This window comes from Ovis canadensis, chromosome 14, assembly GCF_042477335.2.
Source record: "Ovis canadensis isolate MfBH-ARS-UI-01 breed Bighorn chromosome 14, ARS-UI_OviCan_v2, whole genome shotgun sequence".
In the NCBI taxonomy this organism is placed as follows: Eukaryota; Metazoa; Chordata; class Mammalia; order Artiodactyla; family Bovidae; genus Ovis; species Ovis canadensis.
The window spans coordinates 36,945,052-36,967,335 of NC_091258.1; the positions used below are offsets into that span (position 1 = coordinate 36,945,052).

The 22,284-nt window shown below is 39.8% G+C and overlaps 1 protein-coding gene across 3 annotated transcripts in view; it reads left to right on the forward strand.

Annotated features, from left to right (window-relative positions):
• Positions 1–6,165: 6,165 nt before the first annotated feature.
• The window catches only part of LPCAT2 (lysophosphatidylcholine acyltransferase 2), a 65,595-nt gene continuing 49,476 nt past the window's right edge, over positions 6,166–22,284 (forward strand). For 2 of the 3 annotated variants that reach the window (XM_069549861.1, XM_069549862.1), the window contains exons 1-7: positions 6,166–6,532; positions 11,585–11,724; positions 13,376–13,593; positions 15,092–15,204; positions 17,339–17,399; positions 18,267–18,325; positions 20,078–20,112. In XM_069549861.1, the coding sequence (XP_069405962.1) occupies positions 6,362–6,532; positions 11,585–11,724; positions 13,376–13,593; positions 15,092–15,204; positions 17,339–17,399; positions 18,267–18,325; positions 20,078–20,112 (797 nt within the window). In that variant the 5' untranslated portion in view covers positions 6,166–6,361. Of the gene's footprint in view, positions 6,533–11,584; positions 11,725–13,375; positions 13,594–15,091; positions 15,205–17,338; positions 17,400–18,266; positions 18,326–20,077; positions 20,113–21,498; positions 21,538–22,284 lie in introns of all 3 variants that reach the window. The other variant, XM_069549860.1, reaches the window with a different exon arrangement.

Here is a 22,284-nt window from a genome sequence, read left to right on the forward strand (position 1 = left end):
CCAAAGTAATCAACGAGAGACTCTGGGTGGGTGAGCTGGAGTCCCTCGGTCCCATGGAAAGAGCCACAGCAGAGTTCCTGTTATTTGATTGCACGGTCTTGTTCAAAGTTTCCTTTCTTCTTGAGTCTCAGTTTCTGCCTTAACAATAACATAAATTCTAGTACTAATAGTAGTGAATTTAACAGTAACACCCCTTCCATTAATACAGTGCTTACTATGTGCCAGACCCTTCACATGCATCGCTTCATTTAGATTACAGCAACCTGAAAAAGGGAGGCTATTATCAGTCAATTTTGATTGATAAGGAAACTAAAGCTTGGAGAAAAGTGATTTTCTGAGAGTACCATAGATACTGGATAACATCCTGAGTCAAGGCCAAAGGTGACCGAGAGAAGATTTAGTCGGAAACCAAGTATCTCCATCAGTAGCATTACCCTCCATCTCCCCTCCCCCAAACTCTCTAATAAACATAGCTAGGGGAGAACTGTGTGTGCATTCTAAACACAGCTTCTATTGATGGGTAAGCTCCTTATCCTTCCTTCCCAGCAGGCTGCCCGTCCTTAATCCCCTCCTATATGGAAATTCTAGAGCTGCTGAGCTGTGCTGTGGTTAGTTACTTGGTCATGTCCAACCTTTCACGATCCTATGGACTACAACCTGCCAGGCTCCTCTGTCCATGGGATTCTCCAGGCAAGAATACTGGAGTGGATTGCCATGCCCTCCAGGAGATCTTCCCAACCCAGGGATCGAACCCAGGTTTCCTGCTTTGCAGGCAGATTCTTTACCATCTGAGCCACCAGGGAAGCCCAAGAATACTGGAGTGGGTAACCCATCCCTTCTCCAGGAGAATTTCCCCACCCAGCACTAGAACTGGGGTCTCCTGCATTGCAGGCAAATTCTTTACCAGTTGAGCTACCAGGGAGCCCTCTCTTAGAGCTGCTAAGAGAACATAAGGCTTGGGTTTATTTCAGAGACCTTCCCTGGTTCCAACAGTCTATTACTTCTCATGGTGGGGCTGGTGGGGAGGGGATGAGGAATGGACAGGTCTCTGGAGGTGACCTCAGTGGAGTCCTCTTTTCTCCTGGGGCCTGCCCAATCACTCAGGTTCTTAAGGACTCGAGAGGCTTCCTTCTGTGCTGAAGGGCCACACAAGTCTGCCAGCCATTTTCTTCTCCAGGGGATCTTCCCGACCCAGGGATCAAACCTGGATCTCTTGCATTGCAAGCAGATTCTTTACCACAGAGCCACCGGGGAAGCCCTAGGGACAGTTTATATCATGGCTGTCATACATTGTCATTAAGGTTCTTTTTTATACTGAGAAAATTCAGCTGCTCCACGTGTAATACCTGAAAGGTGCCATTTCTTGCATGCACTTCTATGAACACTACACAGGCATTATTTTACTTATTATCACAATCCATTCGGGGTAGGAATGAATCTTCCCATTCTGAGATGAGTATGCAGGCTCAGAGAGGTCACTTGAGTAGCTAAAGGCTACATCTGTCTGGTAGGGTAGGAAGATTCTGAGATTTCTACAGTGAATACCTTGAAAGGAGCAGCCATCCCAGGGCCCAGAGTCAGAGTCTCATCATGCCTTCAACCTACTCTGAGCAGTTGATTGATAAACATGTCATTCACCAACTCCATCTATCTTTCAGCCACTCAGGGCTTGACAAACTGGTCTCAGGTACCGGGAATATCCTTTCCCTAACCCCTACCAGCGAAGGGTCCAGCTAGGCCCTCGAACTTCAGGGTAGTGAAAAAGTGAAAGTCGCTCAGTTGTGTCCGGCTCTTTGCGACCCCATGGACTATATAGTCCATGGAATTCTCCAGGCCTGAATACTGGAGTGGTTAGCCTTTCCCTTCTCCAGGGGATCTTGCCAACCCAGGGATCAAACCCAGGTCTCATGCATTGCAGGTGGATTCTTTACCAGCTGAGCCACAAAGGCAGCCCAGGGTTCAAGGAGGCCTCCCTCACTTTCCTTCTGTCTTTCTTTTTAAAATAATTTTAATTTACTTTATTTTTGGCTGTTCTGCGTCTCGGTTGCTGCATGGGCTTTTCTCTAGTTGTGAGGGGGCCTACTCTGGTTGCAGTGCCCGGGCTCTAGGGCATGTGGGCTTCGGTTGCTGTAGCACATAGGCTCAGGAATTGTGATTTGCAGGCTCAGTAGTTGTGCTTCCCCGGCTCTAGGTCACAGGCTCATTAGTCGTGGCACATGGGCTCCGTAGCTCCATAGCATGTTCAATCTTCTGGGCCCAGGGGTTGAAGCCGTGTCTCCTGCATCAGCAGGTGGATTCTTTACCACTGAGCCACTGGGGAAGCTCCTCTCTCACTTTCTTGGTGTTACCTGCTCACTGGGCCTCTCCCTCGCTCTTTGAGCTCTTTGTCATTCAGCAGGTTGGCCTGAGCCTCCCTAAGCAGTGGCAAGAGTTTGGGAGCAAAAATTATAAGGGCCCCTTGTGGCCCAGGCTCTAAAACTCACATGGTACCACTTCTGCCACATTTTATTGATCAGAACAAGTTGTGAGGTCAGCCCAGATTCTAGGGATGGGGAAAGACTCTACCTCTTGATGGGAAAACTGTGAAATTGTTTTGCTGTGTTTTTCGATTCTTCATAATATATTAAAGAAATTCAGCTACAAATACCAAGATAATGCACGTCCTTGCCCCATGATAGTTCTTTCTTTTCCTGTTTTATTCATCACTTGTTTTTTTCTGTTTTGTTTGTTTATTCTGTTGGCTGTACTATGTGGCCTGTGGGACCCTGGTTCCCCAACCAGGACTGAACCTGGGCCTTCGACATTGAGAGCTCGGAGTCCCAGCCACTGGACCACCAAAGAATAATTCCCTGTTTTAATCATCACTTGGTTTATTATTCTAAAATAATTTTGTGAGATCTAAAAAGATTCATATGCAGACTTACAGATGTTGAACACAAACTTACAGTTACCAAAGGGGAAATGGGGGGAAGAGAGAAATCAGGAGCTTGGGATTAACATATACATGCTGCTGCTGCTGCTGCTGCTGCTAAGTCGCTTCAGTCGTGTCCGACTCTGTGCGACCCCAGAGACGGCAGCCCACCAAACTCCCCCATCCCTGGGATTCTCCAGGCAAGAACACTGGAGTGGGTTTGCCATTTCCTTCTCCAATGCATGAAAGTGAAAAGTGAAAGTGAAGTCGCTCAGTCGTGTCCGACTCTTCACGACCCCATGGACTGCAGCCTACCAGGCTCCTCCATCCATGGGATTTTCCAGGCAAGAGTATTGGAGTGGGGTGCCACTGCCTTCTCCTTAACATATACATACTTCTATATATAAGATAGATAACCAACAAGGATCTACTATATAGCACAGGTAAGTCTGCTCAATATTCTGTGATAACCTGTATGAGAAAAGAACCTGAAAAAGAATAAATATATGTATAACTGAATCATTGTGCTGTATACCTGAAACAAACACAACATTGAAAATCAGTTCAGTTCAATCACTCAGTCTGACTCTATGCGGTCCCATGGACTGCAGCATGCAAGGCTTCCCTATCCATCACCAACTCCTGGAACTTGCTCAAACTCATGTCCATCGAGTCGGTGATACGATTGAACCATCTCATCGTCTGTCGTCCTCTGCTCCTCCTGCCTTCAATCTTTCCCAGCATCAGGGTCTTTTCCAATGAGTCAGTTCTTTGCATCAGGTGGCCAAAATATTGGAACTTCAGATTCAGCATCAATACTTCCAATGAATATTCAGGGTTGATTTCCTTTAGGATTGACTGGTTGGATCTCCTTGCAGTCCAAGGGACTCTCAAGAGTCTTCTCCAGCACCACAGTTCAAAAGCATCAATTCTTCGGCTCTCATCTTAATCAACTATACTCCAACAAAATTTAAAAATAAATTAAAAGCTCCTATGGAGACAATTCTAACACAGGGGAGCTACTTTGGAGCAGATTTTTGGCGATAGGTATGCTGCTTTTTTTTCCCCCTTCATTTCATTTTTAATTTCAGTTCAGTTCAGTCGCTCAGTCATGTCTGACTCTTTTCGACCTCATGGACTGCAGCACTCTGAGCTTCCCTGCCCGTCACCAACTCCCGGAGCCTACTCAAACTCGTGTCCATCGAGTTGGCAGTCCAAGGGACTCTCAAGAGTCTTCTCCAACACCACAGTTCAAAAGCATCAATTCTTCAGCAGTCAGCTTTCTTTATAGTCCAACTCTCACATCAATACATGACTACTGGAAAAACCAAATAGCTTTGACTAGACAGACCTTTGTTGGTAAAGTAATATCTCTGCTTTTTAATTTGCTGTCTAGGTTGGTCATAGCTTTTCTTCCAAGGAGCAAGTGTCTTTTAATTTCAGGGCTGCAGTCACCATCTGCAGTGATTTTTGGAGCCCAAGAAATAGTCTGTCACTGTTTTCATTGTTTCCCCATCTATTTGCCATGAAGTGATGGGCCCAGATGCCATGATCTTAGTTTTCTGAATGTTGAATTTTAAGCCAACTTTTTCACTCTCATCAAGAGGCTTTTTAGTTCTTCTTTGCTTTCTGCCATAAGGATGGTATTATCTGTGTATCTGAGGTTATTGATATTTCTCCTGGCAATCTTGATTCCAGATTGTGCTTCATCCAGCTGGGCATTTTGCATGATGTACTCTGCATAGAAGTTTAAATAAGCAGGGTGACAATATACAGCCTTGGCGTACTCCTTTCCTGGTTTGGAACCAGTCTGTTGTTCCTTGTCCAGCTCTAACTGTTGCTTCTTGACCTATATACAGAATTCTCAGGAGGCAGAATTTAGGGACCAAGGAGATCCCACCAGTCCATTCTGAAGGAGATCAGTCCTGGGTGTTCTTTGGAAGGAATGATGCTAAAGCTGAAACTCCAGTACTTTGGCCACCTCTTGCGAAGAGTTGACTCATTGGAAAATACTCTGACGCTGGGAGGGATTGGGGGCAGGAGGAGTAGGGGACAACAGAGGATGAGATGGCTGGATGGCATCACTGACTCCATGGACATGAGTCTTAGAGAACTCCGGGAGTTGGTGATGGACAGGGAGGTCTGGTGTGCTGCAATTCATGGGGTCGCAAAGATTCGGACATGACTGAGCGACTGAACTGAACTCTGTTCTCTCCATTATATAAATGAAAACAAAGGCTTAATAAGGGGAGTGATTTTTGTCACGGGTCTGTGGTGAGTTAACCCTGGACCTCAATCTTGCTTTTGGGTTTTGGGATTTCCAAGTCTGTGCTCTTTTTTCACCAGACTACATCATCTCTCTGATTCTGACAGTGAAGTGCTACAGGCAGGATGTTTGTTTCTAAGGTGCTACATATTTCAATTGATTCCCTGAAACTTGCCATAAGCCACTTCCAGTTCTCAAGAGTCACTTTTCATACCTTGATCATGCCACCTGATTTCATTTTTGCCTGATGAGCATTTGCTTAGGGACATCAAAATGCTTCCCTTCTTCCATGGATTTGCTGTCCCTATGTCCTGCCTTCTCCTGAAGCCAGCCTGGGGGAAGCTCCATTGGTGGGCCTTCTGATCATGCTTTTTATTTCTTTTCAGACTCTGATGCAAGTAAAGTGGAGACAAATAGTCTCCAAGTCACTTCTCTTTTTTCTGAGACCAGGTTCCTCATCTCGTTCAGAGGGCAATGGTGGTTTTGTATTTTTCTAGTCATTGTAGCTCAGTTTTCCTTGGGAAAACTATCTTCACGTTGTCAGTCCATATTTTGACTGGAAGACAGCACACCCCTGGCACCAGTTTCTCTATCAGTCAGGACTCTTTCAGCTGTAACTGATAAACATGACACTCAAACTGGTTTAAGCAAAAGCAAAACATGCGCCAGAAATCAGATCCACCCTGGATAATGAACCCTCTTAATGGAACAGCCCCAGAGTTGCTCCTCAGATTGCTGGATTCAGGTTCTGTTTATCTCGGTATTACGAATGGGGCAACGGAGGTTCATGGAGACAATGATTTGGCCAAAGAGCCAATAAAAGCGAAAGTTAAGCCAGGTTGGCCTGATGCTGGAGCAGAGAACAGTCTAAACTCTCTCTTGCGGGTGCGTCGCTTTGAAGGGAAAAAGTCACCTCCAAGGGGGCGGAGCTATGAATCCCAAAAGGAAGGGCCAGACACCTAAAAGGGTGGGGCTGTGCTTGAGGTGGGGTTGCTGGGGTGGGGCTAGAACCTGGGCGTGTTCGGAGCCAGAGGGGCGGGGCGAGAGCGGAGGGCGGCTAGGTAACTTTGGCGCCTGCGCAGAAGCCCCGGACTCCTAAGCGGCTCCCACTGAGTCCTGGCGGCGGTGCCCACTCGCGCGCTCCGCGTGGGTCGCTTCGCTCTAGTCAGACGCCAGGGTCGGCCATGAACCGGTGCGCTGACGCGCGGGCCGTGGCGGCCACTGTGCCGGGAGCTGGCGTCGGGAACGCGGGGCTGCGGCCGCCCATGGTGCCCCGCCAGGCGTCCTTCTTCCCGCCACCTGTGCCCAATCCCTTCGTGCAGCAGACGCGGCTGGGCGTGGCGAGGCGCATCCAGGTGGGGGCGAGGGTCTGACAGGAGAGGTGGATTCACGTGAGGAGCATGGGTTAGAGGGAGGAGGGCAGATCCGGGTGAGGGACGTCTGACAGGGGAGGCAGACCCAGGTGAGGGATGTGAGTCTGACGAAAATTCAGGGGACTGACTAGAGACTGACCGGCAAAGCAGCTTCAGGTGAGCGACGGGAGTATGAGAGCGGAGGCAGGTCCAAGTGAGGGGAGCGGGTCTGAGGGAGGAAGCAGTCCAGGTGAGGAACGCCTGACAGGGGAGACAGATGCAGGGCAGGGGTGTGGATCTGAGGGAGGAGGCAGTTTGAGGGGGGCCATCGGTCAGTCAGGGAAGGCTGTTTTTAGACGGCAGTGTGGGTGCAAAGGGGAAATGACTGAGGGGAGTGAGTCTGGGAAGCCAGGTTCGAGGAAGAAAGGGATGTAGATCTGAGAGGGAAGGGCTTCTGAAGGGGCCGGGAGTCTGCAGGGTGCAGAGATGCTGCGCTGAGAATTTAGGACCCTTGGAGGATGCTTGGAGGTCTGGGTGTGTGTGTGTGTGAGAGAAGAGAAGATGCAAAGAGCATGTGGGTCTTGGGAGAAGGTGCTAAACAGGAGGAGGCTGAGCAGGCCCGTGGCGGAGGAAACATTAGGTACTGAGAAGAGGGAAGGGCTCTGGGAGAAGAACTTCAACCTGAGTGTGTGAAGTGTAGTGGGAGCTCATCGTACTGCAGGAGAGTGGGTTTGGGGAGCTTTTTGTTGTTGTTTTGTCTGAGGGAAGGAGGGGAGTCCTTTTGGGATGAGAAGAGTGAGGGAGAAGGCAGAGAACCCAGGTCTGGAATTAGAACCAAAAGAAAGGTAGGATGTTTTGGCTAAGCAGTTGTATCAATGATGGGAAATCACAACCTAAGAAAAGGAATAATATGGGTCCGCTTAAGGTAGTCAAGAGTTTTTGGTCCTGAATCGGTTTTCACCCAAACACGTCTCGTAGATTCAAGGACCAGAGACTCTCTGGTTGTTAAAAATGGCTCTATACAAAAAGGAAGTTCCTGTCCTTTCCTTTTTCTTGTAAAGCACTGCTTTTACCATTAGCAGTTACACTCACTCTTTGGACTTCCTCTTTGGTGAAGTTAGTGATCAGAGAACAAGATAGACTATGCAGGCTACATTTGTCCTATGTGTTCTGCATGGGAAAAATTTTTTTAATGTTTCCTGTCCATCTTACATATTTATTTACTTTGGATTTGAAATAGTGTAATTTTTGCACAGCATGCTTATCTGCACTGAGACCATTGTCCTCTATGGTAGTGATAGGTTAAGTGCTGGGCTAAGCAGTGTGGGTGGTGATTACAGTAATGGTTGATGGGTGTCTGAAGGTATGAGAAAGGAAGAGGAAGATAATGAATGTAGCAATACCTCTTCGTAAAGAAACTAAATGTTTAAAAACTTGATCTTAAAATGTGTCTTAAAATTATATTTATGTCTTAAAATATATTCCCATGATATCTTAAAATTTCTGAGTGAAAGTCACTCAGAAACACTTAACAAATTCATTGACTCTAATTCAGAATTCCTTTTGGCCTGAGTTCATCAAATCAGTTATACTTAAATGAAGGTATGTCCATCTCTTTGGCTTCATGTATTGGAGAGAGGCTCAAAGTGGCATGTTTGTAAGTATGTACATTGTACCTGGATTACTAAATTTTTGAGTTTTTGTTTTTTGTTTTTTTAAATAGCATGCCTGCAACCATTTAGAGAGCACTTCCAAGTAATGAATATAGTTGCAATATTTTTTAAAATGTTAAAATGCGTGTAGACAGAGATTCCAAAGTAGTTTCAATGGATTGAACTGTCTGGGTAAAGGAAAATTTAAATAGACACGACTGAAAAACAATGTTATCTGTATTATCCAGTTTAAAAGATTGATATACTTGTGTTTAAGGATGACTCAATATCATGAATTTAGGCTAAATTTAATCTTAAATGATGATCAATATCTTGTTTAAGGACTGTTGTCACTTCTGCATCTCATAGGGCTTAGCTTTACTGCTCCTCCTCTCTTTTTGACTGTTTAAGGATCTGTTCCATAGTGGCATGGAGAAAATTAGCCTAGCTTTTCTTTCCTCAGTAGAATATGGAATTGTAACTGTGGGTCATTTACCATACCAAAAATATTTGCTGGATGCCTACTACATGCCAGGCACAATGTTACTCTCTGGAGACAGAGATATAATGAACAAGAGAAACAAGGACTCTGCCTATCTTAAGCCTGTGTTTCACTGAAAAAGTTAAACAAGCAAGTATAGAAATATATATAATTCTGTGTCTTAGTAAGTGCTATGAAGAAAGAGAGGAAAATAATCACAATAGTATCAAAAGAAGGCCTTCCTACAGAGATAACTTATTACCAAAAGAAAATATGATGCATAATCCTCTTAATCTGACAGTTACTCAAAATTGGTTTTGTCATCTTAATAATGTTTAAAGATTAAAATTTTAAATCAACTTTGTCTGTATACTAGCAGCAACCGCAAGATGAAATTAAATAATCTCATGATAGCAATAAGTGAAAGTCATTCAGTCATGTCCTACTCTTTGCAACCCCATAGACTGTATAGTCCATGGAATTCTCCAGGCCAGAATACTGGAGTGGGTAGCTGTTCCCTTCTCCAGGGGATCTTCCCAACCCAGGGATCAAACCCAGGACTTCCACACTGCATCTGATTCTTTACCAGCTGAGCCATCAGGGAAGCCCAAGAATACTGAAGTGTGTAGCCTCTTTTCCAACAGATCTTCCCAACCCAGGAATTGAACCAGGGTCTCTTGCACTGCAGGCAGATTCAAGACCACTACAACGAAAACAACAGAACTCTATTGTAAGAAATTAATGAAGATTTACATAAAATAAAGATCTATACCATGTTTGTAAGTTGGAAGAATCAACATTATTAAGATGGTAATTCCTCCCAAATTGATCTATAGGTTCATTGAAAGCTCAACAAAAATTCCAACAGGCTTTTTGTGTGGCAACTGACAGATTAATTCTGAAATGTATGTAGAAATACTAAGGATCTAGATTATCCCAAAAAAAGTTTGAAAAATAAAAAGTTGGAAGACATATACTACCAGATTTCAAGACTTACTACAAGACTATAGCAATTAAGAGAGTAGGGAATTGACAGACATACAGACGAATAGACCAACAAAACAGAATAGAGAGCCTACATGTATGTTCAATTGATTTTTTGACAAAGTGGCCAACAAAATTTATTGGGGAATGTGACGTCTTTTCAAAATTGGTTCTGGGGATGGCACTTCACTGGCGGTCCAATGGTTAAGACTCTGCACTTTCCTGGAAGGGGCGCAGATTTGATCCCTGGTCCAGGAACTAAGATCCCACAGGCCTCAGAGCTGGGGTGGGTGGGGAAAGCAGGGGCCAGGGGAGCTGGTTCTGGAACAACTAGATAAATCTGTAGATAAAAATGAAACTTGATCCCTACTGTACACCACACAGAAAGTAATTTACGATGGATCATGGACTTGAACATAAAAGCAAAATCTATATATCATCTAGAAGAAGAAGATATAAAATATCTTCATAATCTTGAGATAGGTAAAGATTTCTTAGAAAGGATGCAGAAGAGAACTAAATTGATAAATTAGTCTTCATCAGAATTAAAACGCTTCTCGTTGAAAGATACCAATAAGAAAATGAAAAAGCAAACCATGGAATAGGAGAAAATATTTTCAATGTATATATTGAAAAAGGGCTTGTAAACAATATATGAAGACCTCCTAAAAATTGATCAGAAAACGACTAATAACCCAGTGAAAATGGACTAAAGACTTGAACAGATAGGTTAAAGGGATGACCAATAAGCACATGAAAAAATTTGCTCAGCATCATTGTTCATTAAGGAAACCACAATGAGATATCATTTTACACCCACCAGGATGGCTACAAAGACTGACAACACTGAAAATTGATGAGACTGTGAAGCAACAGGAACTTTCATACTTCATTGGTGGAGGTATGAAATGACACAACAACTTTGGAAAACAATTTGGCATGTTCTTTAAGCACATCCTGGCCTGACAATTTCACTACCATCCACCATGAATGAAAATGTATGAGTCTCAAAAATTGATGTTTACTCATATAGATAGGAACTTATAATAGGCTAAATGTCCCTGAACAGGTTAATGGGTAAATTAATTGCAGTATATTCATACAATGGAATATCACTCTGCAATGAAAAAGACTGTATTACTGATACATATGACAACATGGCTGAATCTCAAAAATATGAAGTGAAAGAAGCCAGATGTAAAAGAGTACATACCATGTGGTTTCATTTATATGAAAATATCGTACAGACAAAAACTCTAGTGAAAGATTGTCAGTGGTTGCCATACACTGAGGATACACTGACTACAAAGAGACACAAGGGAATTTTTTTGAGTGATGGAAATGATCTATATCTTGATTATGGTGGTGTCTGCATAGGGCTATACATTTGAAAAGCTCATATTGTATTTTGTGTAAATTACGCCTTCATAAAATTGATTTTTTAAAGTGATTTTAAACACCAAATGTCAGCAAGGATATACAGTGACTGAAATTCTCATACACTACCAGTGACATTTTAAAATGATACAACTGGACTTCCAGTGGTTAAGAATCCACCTTGCAATGCCGGTGACATGGCATTCAATTCCTGGTCTGGGAAGATTCCACATGCCACGGGGCGACTAAGCCTGTGTATCACAACTACTAATCCCACACTACCACTAAGCCCAACACACCTTTTCTTTGTTTCCCCAGCAACCCCTATTCACATTCACTGGTTTTCTCCCCTATTTCTTTTGCTACCTAGCAGACTTTGTGAGATCAGATATAATGTCTTATTTCCTTTGTGCTTAGATCGTTGCCTGGTGCAGGGTAATGCTCAATTCATCTTTGAGTGAAAGCTTGAATAGCCTAAGATTTTTTCTTTTAAGTATATCTGTTTGATAACTACAGCATTAAAATGTCATCTATTTTTTTTTAATCAACTTTGACTTTCAGATTTTCTTCCTTGGAATTATCCTGCTTCCAATTCGTGCCCTATTGGTTGCATTAATTTTATTACTGGCGTGGTTGCTGGCTGCAATTTCAACAGCATGCTGTCCTGAAAAGCTGACCCACCCAATAACTGGTTGGAAGAGGTAAGAAGTAACTATGTCTAAATATTAGGTGAATCATAGAAGAATTTATTGAAGTTTAGGCAGTGATCAACAATTGTAGCTCTGAATATAGGATATTTTGGAATGCAGTCGTTAGAGGCTGTGCTGTGTTGTGCTTAGCCGCTCAGTCGTGTGCGACTTTTTGCAACCCCATGCACTGTAGCCCTCCAGGCTCCTCTGTCCATGGGGATTCTCCAGGCAAGAATACTGGAGTGGGTTGCCATGCCCTCCTCCAGAGGATCTTTCCAACCCAGGGACTGGACCTTGTTAGAGGCTACATCAGAGAAGGCAATGGCACCCCACTCCAGCACTCTTGCCTGGAAAATCCTATGGATGGAGGAACCTGGTGGGCCACTGTCCATGGGGTCGCTAAGAGTCGGACACAACTGAGTGACTTCACTTTCACTTTTCACGTTCATGCATTGGAGAAGGAAATGGCAACCCACTCCAGTGTTCTTGCCTGGAGAATCCCAGGGATGGGGGAGCCTCGTGGGCTGCCGTCTATGGGGTCACACAGAGAAAACAGGAGGTCTGAAAGTTCTGTGACAGGGTGAGCTCTTTATCTTTAAATAAATAAAGATCTCAGCTCTTAAACTACAGAGCAAGGAGAGAGCAATCATTTCCCTGTGCCCTCCTGAAAAGTACTTGGGCTTTCTGTGTCTCACTTCTCCTCACCATGAAATAAAAGTTAGAGAAACTTCCTTGGGAGTTAGTTGCTTAATAGCTCCTCACAATATTATTATGTGAATGTTGAGAGAATTCAATAGGAAGCTCATTTTTCAAAACTCCTGTCAGATGTCTTATGGGAGACCCGTATTTTTCATGAAAAGCTATATGCTTATTCATATACTGAGATGTCCATCATGTGTTTGCACTTCTAGGACTGTGCTTTTTGTTTTTCTACTCAACTGAGTTTATCAAAGACAGAGACTGGATCTTACTTGTCTTATGTGTCCAACAGGATTCCTGGCACAATTTGATTTAATTAATTTTTAATGTCAGATTCTTTTAAAATAGTAAATAAATCAATAACCAGAATTAAGTGCATCTTTGTTCCAGGAAGTGAGATAATAAATTTACTTCTTAAGATTCTTCATGATTTTTAAGGGCTATAATGATATAAGTAATTAGGCTTACTTTTAAATTTTTATTTTTAAAATAACTCTGAGGACTGTTTCAGCATGCTAGTTCTAAGAGTGTTTTTGAGGGTAGCAGCATCTTTGTTACACAAATATAGATATCTAAGGTGACTCATATGAAGGACAAGACTGATTTGAATTTCTCAGTGGGGGATGCATGTTGAAAATTCATTCTTATTACTTTATAGTCACGTGGTCTTGGAAAAATTACTTCTCTGGGCCTCAGTTTTCTCATCTGTAAAATGGGAATAATGATAAATGCTCTCTATTTCATAAAATTGGGCTAGGGATTAAAGAAGTTAATATGCATAAAGTACTTAGAACAGTGCCTGGCAGAAAGAGCTCCACTGATGTGTTAGCCGTTCTTCCTAGCTGATATTTTAAAATGAAGTGCTGACATGTTTTGGTTTTTGCTTTGTGCTTTAGAGTAAAACCCCGCTGTTAGCTGCAATTGGTAAAGCTAATTATGTCCATTTTTATATTTATTTCCAAAGGAAAATTACTCACCCAGTCTTGAAGTTTCTAGGCCATGCCATGTTCTTCTCAATGGGGTTTGTAGTTACTGTGAAAGGAAAGATTGCAACTCCGTTGGAAGCACCAATTTTTGTCGTTGCCCCTCACTCAACTTTCTTTGATGGAATTGCCTGTGTTGCAGCTGGATTACCTTCTATAGTATCTCGAAATGAGAATGTGCAGGTGCCTCTGATTGGCAGTAAGTACTCTGTAAGACAACAGAGAAAATATTTTCATGTTCATGCTTTAAATTTAGAAAATTCTGTATAGTTTACTGATTAATTTTTTTAAGACTTTAAAATAATAAAACACTTCAAACATATTTTATTGCTTTTAATGAGGTATAATATCAAAAAAATGAATTTATGAAAAAAGATTAATGACCTCCCTACCTATACCTCATCATTCTTTTTAATTTTTTTAAAATTTTTAAACCTTTCGGATATAACTCTTTGAAATATTTATTTATTTATTTCATTTATCTTTTTGGCCGTGCCGTGCAGCATGTGGGCTCTTAGTTTCCCTACCAGGGATCAAACTGGCACCCCCTGCAGGGAATGCACAGAGTCTTAACCACCAGATCACCAGGGAAATCCCCTATCATTCTTTTTAAACCTTACCTCTGCCGCTGCACCATCACTTCTTCCTGCTCCTAAATATAAGCCCAAAAGAACAGTTTTTCAATACAAAATATGGTAAATTTTTTGAGAGAGAATTTAATTGAAGAATTTGTGAAAGCACCAGTTACCTAGTATTTCAGTGAATTTCTCTTCAGGGTATTAGAGTGATAAATGCAATAAGTCTTTTCTCCTAACTCTGTTTTCTTCATTATTGCCCCCAAATCTCCATGAGGGAAAAATGTGTAACTTGTTGAAAATTGTGATGTAGAACAATAAATGCTTCCTGCCATAAAAATAATGAAACAAGTGAAATGTTTTTTCCTACCAGATGCTTTGCTTTCTCCCCTGGGGATTAGTCTCTAAGTAACTGCTTCCAGTTGTCCCAAGGCTATTGCCAAGCATCAGGTGATGAGAGGGTAGGTTTGAAAATTGCCTTGGTACTCTAGAGAAAATGATAGTAGTTCTTACAGCTTTGTCATTCAGCTAAGAAACACACACACACTCTCTTCTTTCTTTTTTTTTTTTTTAAGATAACCACCTTGCTTTGTGTAACATGACATTTTCCCCTAAAGTTGTTTAGCAATAGATTTTTGGTGAAATGAGGTTTATTGTGCTAGGAAGCTGCCTACTCAAAAGACTATTGCACTGAAAATTTTATTAAGATAAATAGCAATTGCCCCCTACCCACATGTACTATGGCTTCACATAATCAGCTTGCAATATTATTGCAGGGATAGTCCCAAAATAAAACAAGACAATCTATAGCATATTATGAATGTTTAATGTAAATTGAGAAAGAAGTGTTTTAGGGAGAAAATTGCATTTTTTTCCCATATTTCTGTTACTAACTTCTGTGAAATCAATGAAGTATTTTTTAGGTATAAATAGCCACCTGTCCTTTTGAATCCAGAATCTATTAATAAGTTCTAACAAACTTTGAGTAAGACAGTTTTTTAAGTTGTTCTCTTTGATTTGCTATCTTTTTAATTTTCCATGCAATTTGTTTTATAATTTGGTATCATGTCTATAGTAGCTGTAGCCCAAAAAATGACTTATGACTCTTCATTTGTTTTAAAGGAATATTGCGGGCCTTGCAGCCAGTGTTGGTGTCCCGTGTAGATCCAGATTCTCGAAAAAACACAATAAATGAAATAATAAGGCGGGCCACATCAGGAGGGGAATGGCCCCAGGTAAAATACAATAGATGTTTATTTAAATATATTGAGAATTTATTTTTTGTACACTTGTATATATTCGTTTGGATCCATATATCAGGGTATACCTTATGCTGGTTGTCTTTAGCATAATAAAAGCAGAATAAATGAGTAAGGATTAAGAAGTCCTCTTCTGCATGAGATACTCCTAGAATTAAATGTATCGTTCTTTTTTATTCTCCATACTCTGAACTGGTTTTTACTTTGTGTCATAAAAAGTAATTTTCTACCTCTGAATTTATTTATCATTTTAAAGATGGGATACTAAAGCTCAGTTATACTCAAAAATATGGTGGGTGGGTGTATTTTGAAAGTGATTAATATTTTAAGATTATCTGAAGTATATTTAGATAGTGCTTTTCAGTTCAGGGGGGCATTTCAGAATCACCTGTAGAACTTTTCTACATTTTACCATCCCATCTCCTCCTTCCCCTGGAATGCTTTTTTTTTTTTAAAGTTTGTTTATTTTTGGCTGTGTCTGGTCTTAGTTACCCCGCAGCAGTGGGATCTTAGTTCCCTGCCCAGGGATTGAACCCACCTCCCCCACATTGGAACACAGATTATTAACTACCGGGCCATAAGGAAGTCCCTGGAATGCTTTTGAAGGTGTGGAAGGAGCAACATTTATTGCATAAATAGAGCCTCATGGGTGATTCTGATAAGTAACCCCCTGCCTTTGCCCAGGTGAAAACAAGTGATCTCTAGCAGAACTCATGGTCCTGAGGTTACCTGGCTACTAGTGGTAATGTTTTGATATTAAAGTACCAAGAGATGTATGATCAACCAGGAGGTTTTAGAAACCAAGGCATGTGAGGAATGATTTAAAGAGTGACTGGGAAGAAATGACATTTGGAATAAGGATTTGATTCTGCTCTTTGACTCCAAGGAATTTAGGACTGGTGGGTGAAAGTAAACAAGATTTCAGTTCACTTTGCTCGTTTCAAAGAACTTCCTGTCCAGAATTAGAATGGTCTGATTTGGAACCTCTTTCTAGAATATTCAGGCATTGGCTAGGCAACCACTTGAGGGGGATATTATAAAAATAATTCAAGTATTAGAGATGCTATATGATGTTTAATGCCCCTTCTAGTTCTTGCTGCTGCTGCTAAGTCGCTTCAGTCGTGTCCGACTCTGTGTGACCCCATAGACAGCAGCCCACCAGGCTCCCCGTCCCTGGGATTTTTGAGAGTTTATGATTTACTCTACATTAATTTATTCTTCATGGTATAGCTATAGAATATCCACTGCATGAATTATATTTGTTATTGTATCCAATTGGAATAGGAAACCTGTTTGTTTGTTTGTGAAGTTGGAGAATGGAATCACACCTATTCACAATTTTTATTTTACAAATAACTTGTTATGGTAGTTTAGCTTACTAATTACTTTAATTGTTATAAAATACCCATTACTAAATGCTGTAAGTGCAGGGATTTTGTTTCTGTGCTTAGCAATTTACTCATTGCTAAATTCCAAAGGCTTCAGAAAAATCAACCTGCTGTTTTATTCAGTTAATGGGGAACTGTAGTGCATAGTTTTTGTGTGGAAATCATAATATATTAAAAACTAAAAACACTTCCTCAGAAAAGAATATTAAATTGTATTCCATATGTCAACAAATTCAAGTAAGCATAAAGCATATTGTTGGTATTTCCTCCTTTTTTCTCAGTACAATCTGAAACTGTATGTTGTAAGAGGGAATATCATTTAATGGGAAAATTGAAACAGAAGTAGCAAATGATTTAGTTAAAGGTGTATACCAGTAGAAGAAAGAATTTAATATTGTATAAAATGAATGCAACTTTGACCATGATTCAGGGTCTACAGCTTCTTTGAACCCTTTTCAGATCATTAGCATCATCATTAAGAAACATTTACTGTGTATATTCTTTCTTCAAAACTTTAATTCATTTTCAGGTTATCTTAATGGTCAGACTATACTTCTTTTAGAGCAAAACTGAATGATCTGATTCTAGGTTTCACTGACATTAAGTGCTAGCCTTTTATTTTTGCTTTATAAAAATTGGCAACTGTGAAGTCATAAGAAAGCAAGTAAAGAAGTAATCTCTTAATTAGACTGAAATATTAAATCTATTCCTTTTCTCCCAAGATACTAGTTTTCCCAGAAGGTACTTGTACTAATCGGTCCTGTTTGATTACTTTTAAACCAGGTGAGATCAATTAAATTATGTATTTTGACAAAATAATATAGATGATTTCTCAAGTGAGCTAATAATAAATATACAAAATAACTCATCAGTTTGCTTGGAGCATTTCTTATTTTCTGATAAAATGTTTTTAATAATGTGAATCCACAACTCACTCTTTTACTTTCTCTTTTGGTATCATAATGCCCTCTTCTTTGGAATGTCATGTGTGTGTGTGTGTGTATGTGTGTGTTTGAGCAGAAACCACTAGCAATTTTTATTTTCCTCCAAGAACAACCCCCACAGACACTTGGGGTCCATGTCATCAAGTTAGAAAACCTATTTCAATTATCATTATAATGCTTTTAATTCCTTCTGAGGGTCATGCCTTTTTAAAATATTATGAAGTTGTTAGTTTTATAGCAACTTATAATTTCATATGTTATTTAACAGTCATTACTAATATTTTTAAATGTTTTTGTACTGGCTGCTAGAATGCTCAGAACCAAAGTCAAAACTCACTCTAGCAAGTGTGGTAGTTAGTGGTTCAGCATTTAGTTTCATCTAGATTTTCTTCTCTTAATTTTATCTTTTCCTCTTAAAAAAAAAAGCTTTTTGAATAATAGGTATTTGGAAAATGAAAACAAATGGAGATAAGAATAATATTTTAAGTGACTTAGGCATAACATTTAATATTTTGCTTACATATTTCTAAATTTAAAAATCTCTCATTTTGGCTAACATTAGGAATTTACCAACATTCAGCCAATAGTTTATGTGTACTCTTAAAACATTTAGTATATTTATATTGTTTATTATTAATTGTTAAATTCACTGTAAAACTTGTATTCATATAAAGAACATGTTATAAATTTCACTATGTGGTTATAGGAGCCTTCATTCCAGGAGTTCCAGTGCAGCCAATTCTCCTCAGATACCCAAACAAGCTGGTAAGCATCATATTTTACTATGAGAAGAATCTCACCATTCCAAACAGCACAAATTCTCTAGGACCCCTTTTGCTTGAATAAATTGATGAATAGGTAAATGGTGGGAACAGGTAGGCAGTCTCATTCTCCTTGCCACATTTAGTTTTTAAAAATTTGTGAGATTGGGGAGTTCCCTGGTGGTCTGGGGTTAGGACTTTACCTTCCGGTGTTGGGGGTGAAGGTTGGATCCCTGTTTGAGGAGCTGAGATCCTACATGCCTCATGGCCAAAAAACCAGAACATAAATAACAGAAGTAATATTGTAACAAATTCAATAAAGTTTTCTTTTTAAAAGTCTGAAGCCTGGTTTACAACCTTAAAAAAAAGATACTTTCTTAAAAAAACTTGCGAGGGAGGCAGAAATTGGTTGATACCAATTTTTGATACTGCTTTTGCTATTACTAAGCTGCTGCTGCTGCTGCTGCTGCTGCTAAGTCACTTCAGTCGTATCTGACTCTGTGTGACCCCATAGACGGCAGCCCACCAGGCTCCCCCGTCCCTGGGATTCTCCAGGCAAGAACACTGGAGTGGGTTGCCATTTCCTCCTCCAATGTATAAAAGTGAAAAGTGAAAGTGAAGTCGCTCAGTCATGTCCGACTCTTCGAGACCCCATGGACCGTAGCCTACCAGGCTCCTCTGTCCATGGGATTTTCCAGGCAAGAGTACTGGAGTGGGTTGCTATCGCCTTCTCCGACTAAGCTACAGGAAGATATCTCCTTAGCTTCTGCCCTATTGTCCCTGTGATGGTATGAGTATGTCTCAGCTCCAGGGTCTCTTAAGATTTGAAAAAGCTCTCACAAAGTTGTGGTTTTTTATAAAGTTTGAAAGGAAAAACATCTCCTGATTCAATGGTCATTACTGGTAGAGAAGGATTGAAGTAGCAGGATAAATTTGGAAGAGGCGTGGTGTTCAGTGACACTCAGTACTTAGTAGCTGTGACACTTGACAAGCAGCTTAAATAAGAAAATAGCTGCAAAGAACTTCACATTCTACAGAAAGTCCATGTGGGCTCAGGAAATAGCCTTTGCTTCAGCAAGATGCATTGTTGTCTTCTGGATATTGGTTGTGTCATCATTTTCCTAAAGAAAGTCATTTTTTGGCAGGGAGACAGATGTTTTGTTTCTGAGAGGAACTTTCTTTACTACAGAATTTACATAAAAAGGCAGGATGTAATTATTCGTGATCTATGTTATTTAAGATTGAGTTCTTAATCAACTTCCTATCAGTGGTTGATTTCTCAGCTTTGTATACTTTTAGTTAAAAAATTAAAATTTATCAAATTTTTACTCAATATGCTTCTGCATGTTATTTATCCAAATTCTTTCACTCTGTACTATTTTATTTCTATAGTCTCTTCTCTGATATAAACTCCTTTTTGAGAACTGATGAATTCTGGTTTTTGTAAGCCAATTAATTATCCAGATATGTTTATATTAGGAAAATAGTTAAGCATACACAATCTTTTTTTAAAAAAATTCAGATCAACTTAATTCCATAAAAAGATACGTGGTTACATATGGATGATAGACAGATCTTTGCCATGTAGATGTATAATCCAAGAATTGATAGATCACTATTGTTTAGTGCTTATTTTGCTTTTCAACATATTGCTTTTAATTCAAAAAGGAAGTATATGAATACCAATATCAAAATAAAATTTTTGGTTTTGTTTGATATTTTTTCTGTAATAGTTTAAATACTATTGTTATTCTAGGATACTGTGACTTGGACGTGGCAAGGATATACATTGTAAGTTGCTTACATTATTATTCATTTATATAAATTTTATTTAAAGAAAGAGAAAGAATTTGTTCTTTTTTTTTTTTTTAAGCCTTGTTTTTATAGAAGTAAAGATTTCTCATCAGAGCCTTAAATAACTGAAAAGTTTCTGTAGAGGGCATAACTATCTTGCCCATTAAACCCCAGTGTCTCCTGTGTGCAGAATTCTAGTTGTTTGTCAGTTCTAATGCATCTCAAGTGTTTACCAATTCTTAAGAAACATTCCAGTGATCTCATTTGCATCCTCCTTAGCTTAAATTTTGTAGTTTCATTTTCATTGCAAATTTAATGTTATCTGGTATCTCCATCTTTTTTTTCACTTCATTGATTTAAATAGCCCAGAACAGTTTAGTCATATGGCCTGAAATAGTTGTGATGTGTCTAATTTGAGCTGAGGAAATAGCTAAACAAGTTTTCACTTCCACTCTTGGGTTTTGAGAGGCTGGGAAATCAGCAGTTTCTGTAAACAGTTAGGAGAAGAGAGGAATACAGTTTCACTGTTAAGCAAGCTGAAGTGAAATAGAACTTTTAAAAAGAGCAGAACACATAGAATCTTACTTTCTCTCAAGAAGTTCTTTTGTTTAGTACCCCTCCCTATTCAGGTGCCTCCTTTAGTCCTTTTACCTGCACAGACAACATTGACATCCCTCAGTGTTCACCTCAAGGAACCTGGCTGGCTTTGGGCTGCAGAAGAGAAAAATAAAATGATAAACCTTCCCCCAAATTAAAAAAAAGTGAAAAAGACAACCTGTTTACATTTTAGGTTTGAGGGCTTTCCCAGAGCTTATGCAGTAATGCCTTTTGATACTGTTACACAGCTCAAATTACTGATGGATAGGTGACCATCACTTGGAAATATTTAAAAGAAATCATACTTTGCCTTCAAATATATTGTAGACAATCCAAACAACTTATGAAAATTAGATTTTTTTCACTACAAACTTATTTTCTCCATTTTTGTGTATGTAAGTTGCTTTGAATAATACATTTAAATCAGAATAGATGGGCTGATTACATGTGTTAATAAATAATGATACTTGTGAGACCTTTATATTCCTGTTATGTTTCAGTCCTTGGTCATCAGAGTTAAGTAAATGACACTAAAAATAGGGCACATAAACTGTAAAGGATATCTATTTATTCCCTTGGCTAGAATACCTTTCCTGTCATCACTAATTTCTAATTCCTGGTTTTCAGAAACAAATAGTATGAGAACATTTTAGGAAAAAAATACCTGAAAATTGAGGGATAACATATTTATGTTTCCTGAGGTATGTCATCCTCAGGGCCTTTACAAGTTAAGTCCACTTAGAGATAGTGACTTTGGGCTCATTGTGACTTTTTTTGGTTTTGCAGTTGGTCCAGTGGAAATGAAGGTCAAATAGGAGATTGGGGGTAAATAGACTGGTTAAGTATTTAATCTAGGCTTCTAACCTGAGAAGTATGTGACAGGAGGAAAAATAGGAGAAAGAATACAGCTAAGAAAGGAAAAAAAATATTTTCAGAGTTAAAGATATCTAAGGATTTGTAAATAAACACAAGATCTTCTAAAGAAACAACTTTTTTTAAATCTTAGGTCACATTGCACTCATGTGTGGTAACCTCCCGTTTTTACCTTATCTTCTCATCTCCATCATGTTATATTTAGCGCTGTGTCTGTTATGTCTAAATCAGTTTCCCCAATTGTCCTTGAGAATTCCATAAGAAATGCTGTTTGGTTTGTCTGTAGTGTGGACACAAGTCAAGTTTAAAGAGATGTTGTGTGTGGTTTCATTTTTTTTAATAGTGTTCAGAATTTTCAAATCAATATTTAAATCATTAATTCAAAGCTCTCTGTTAATCATTAAAGAACAATTTACTTAATGAGAGATAATGTGGAGTGGCTTTTATTTTTATGGGCCCGTATTTTTTTTCACTATTAAAAAAAATTTAGTAACATAATATTCTACTCAGGAGTTTTTCTATAGACAAATTACTATATCTTAAAATGTGACTGTGAGTAGTTTTCTCTAGGCCTAGAGGAGTCTTTGTGAAAAGTGAAGTCGCTCAGTCGTGTCCGATTCTTTGGACCCCATGGACACCAGGCTTCTCTGTCCATGGGATTTTCTAGGCAAGAGTACTGGGGTGGGTTGCCTTTTCCTT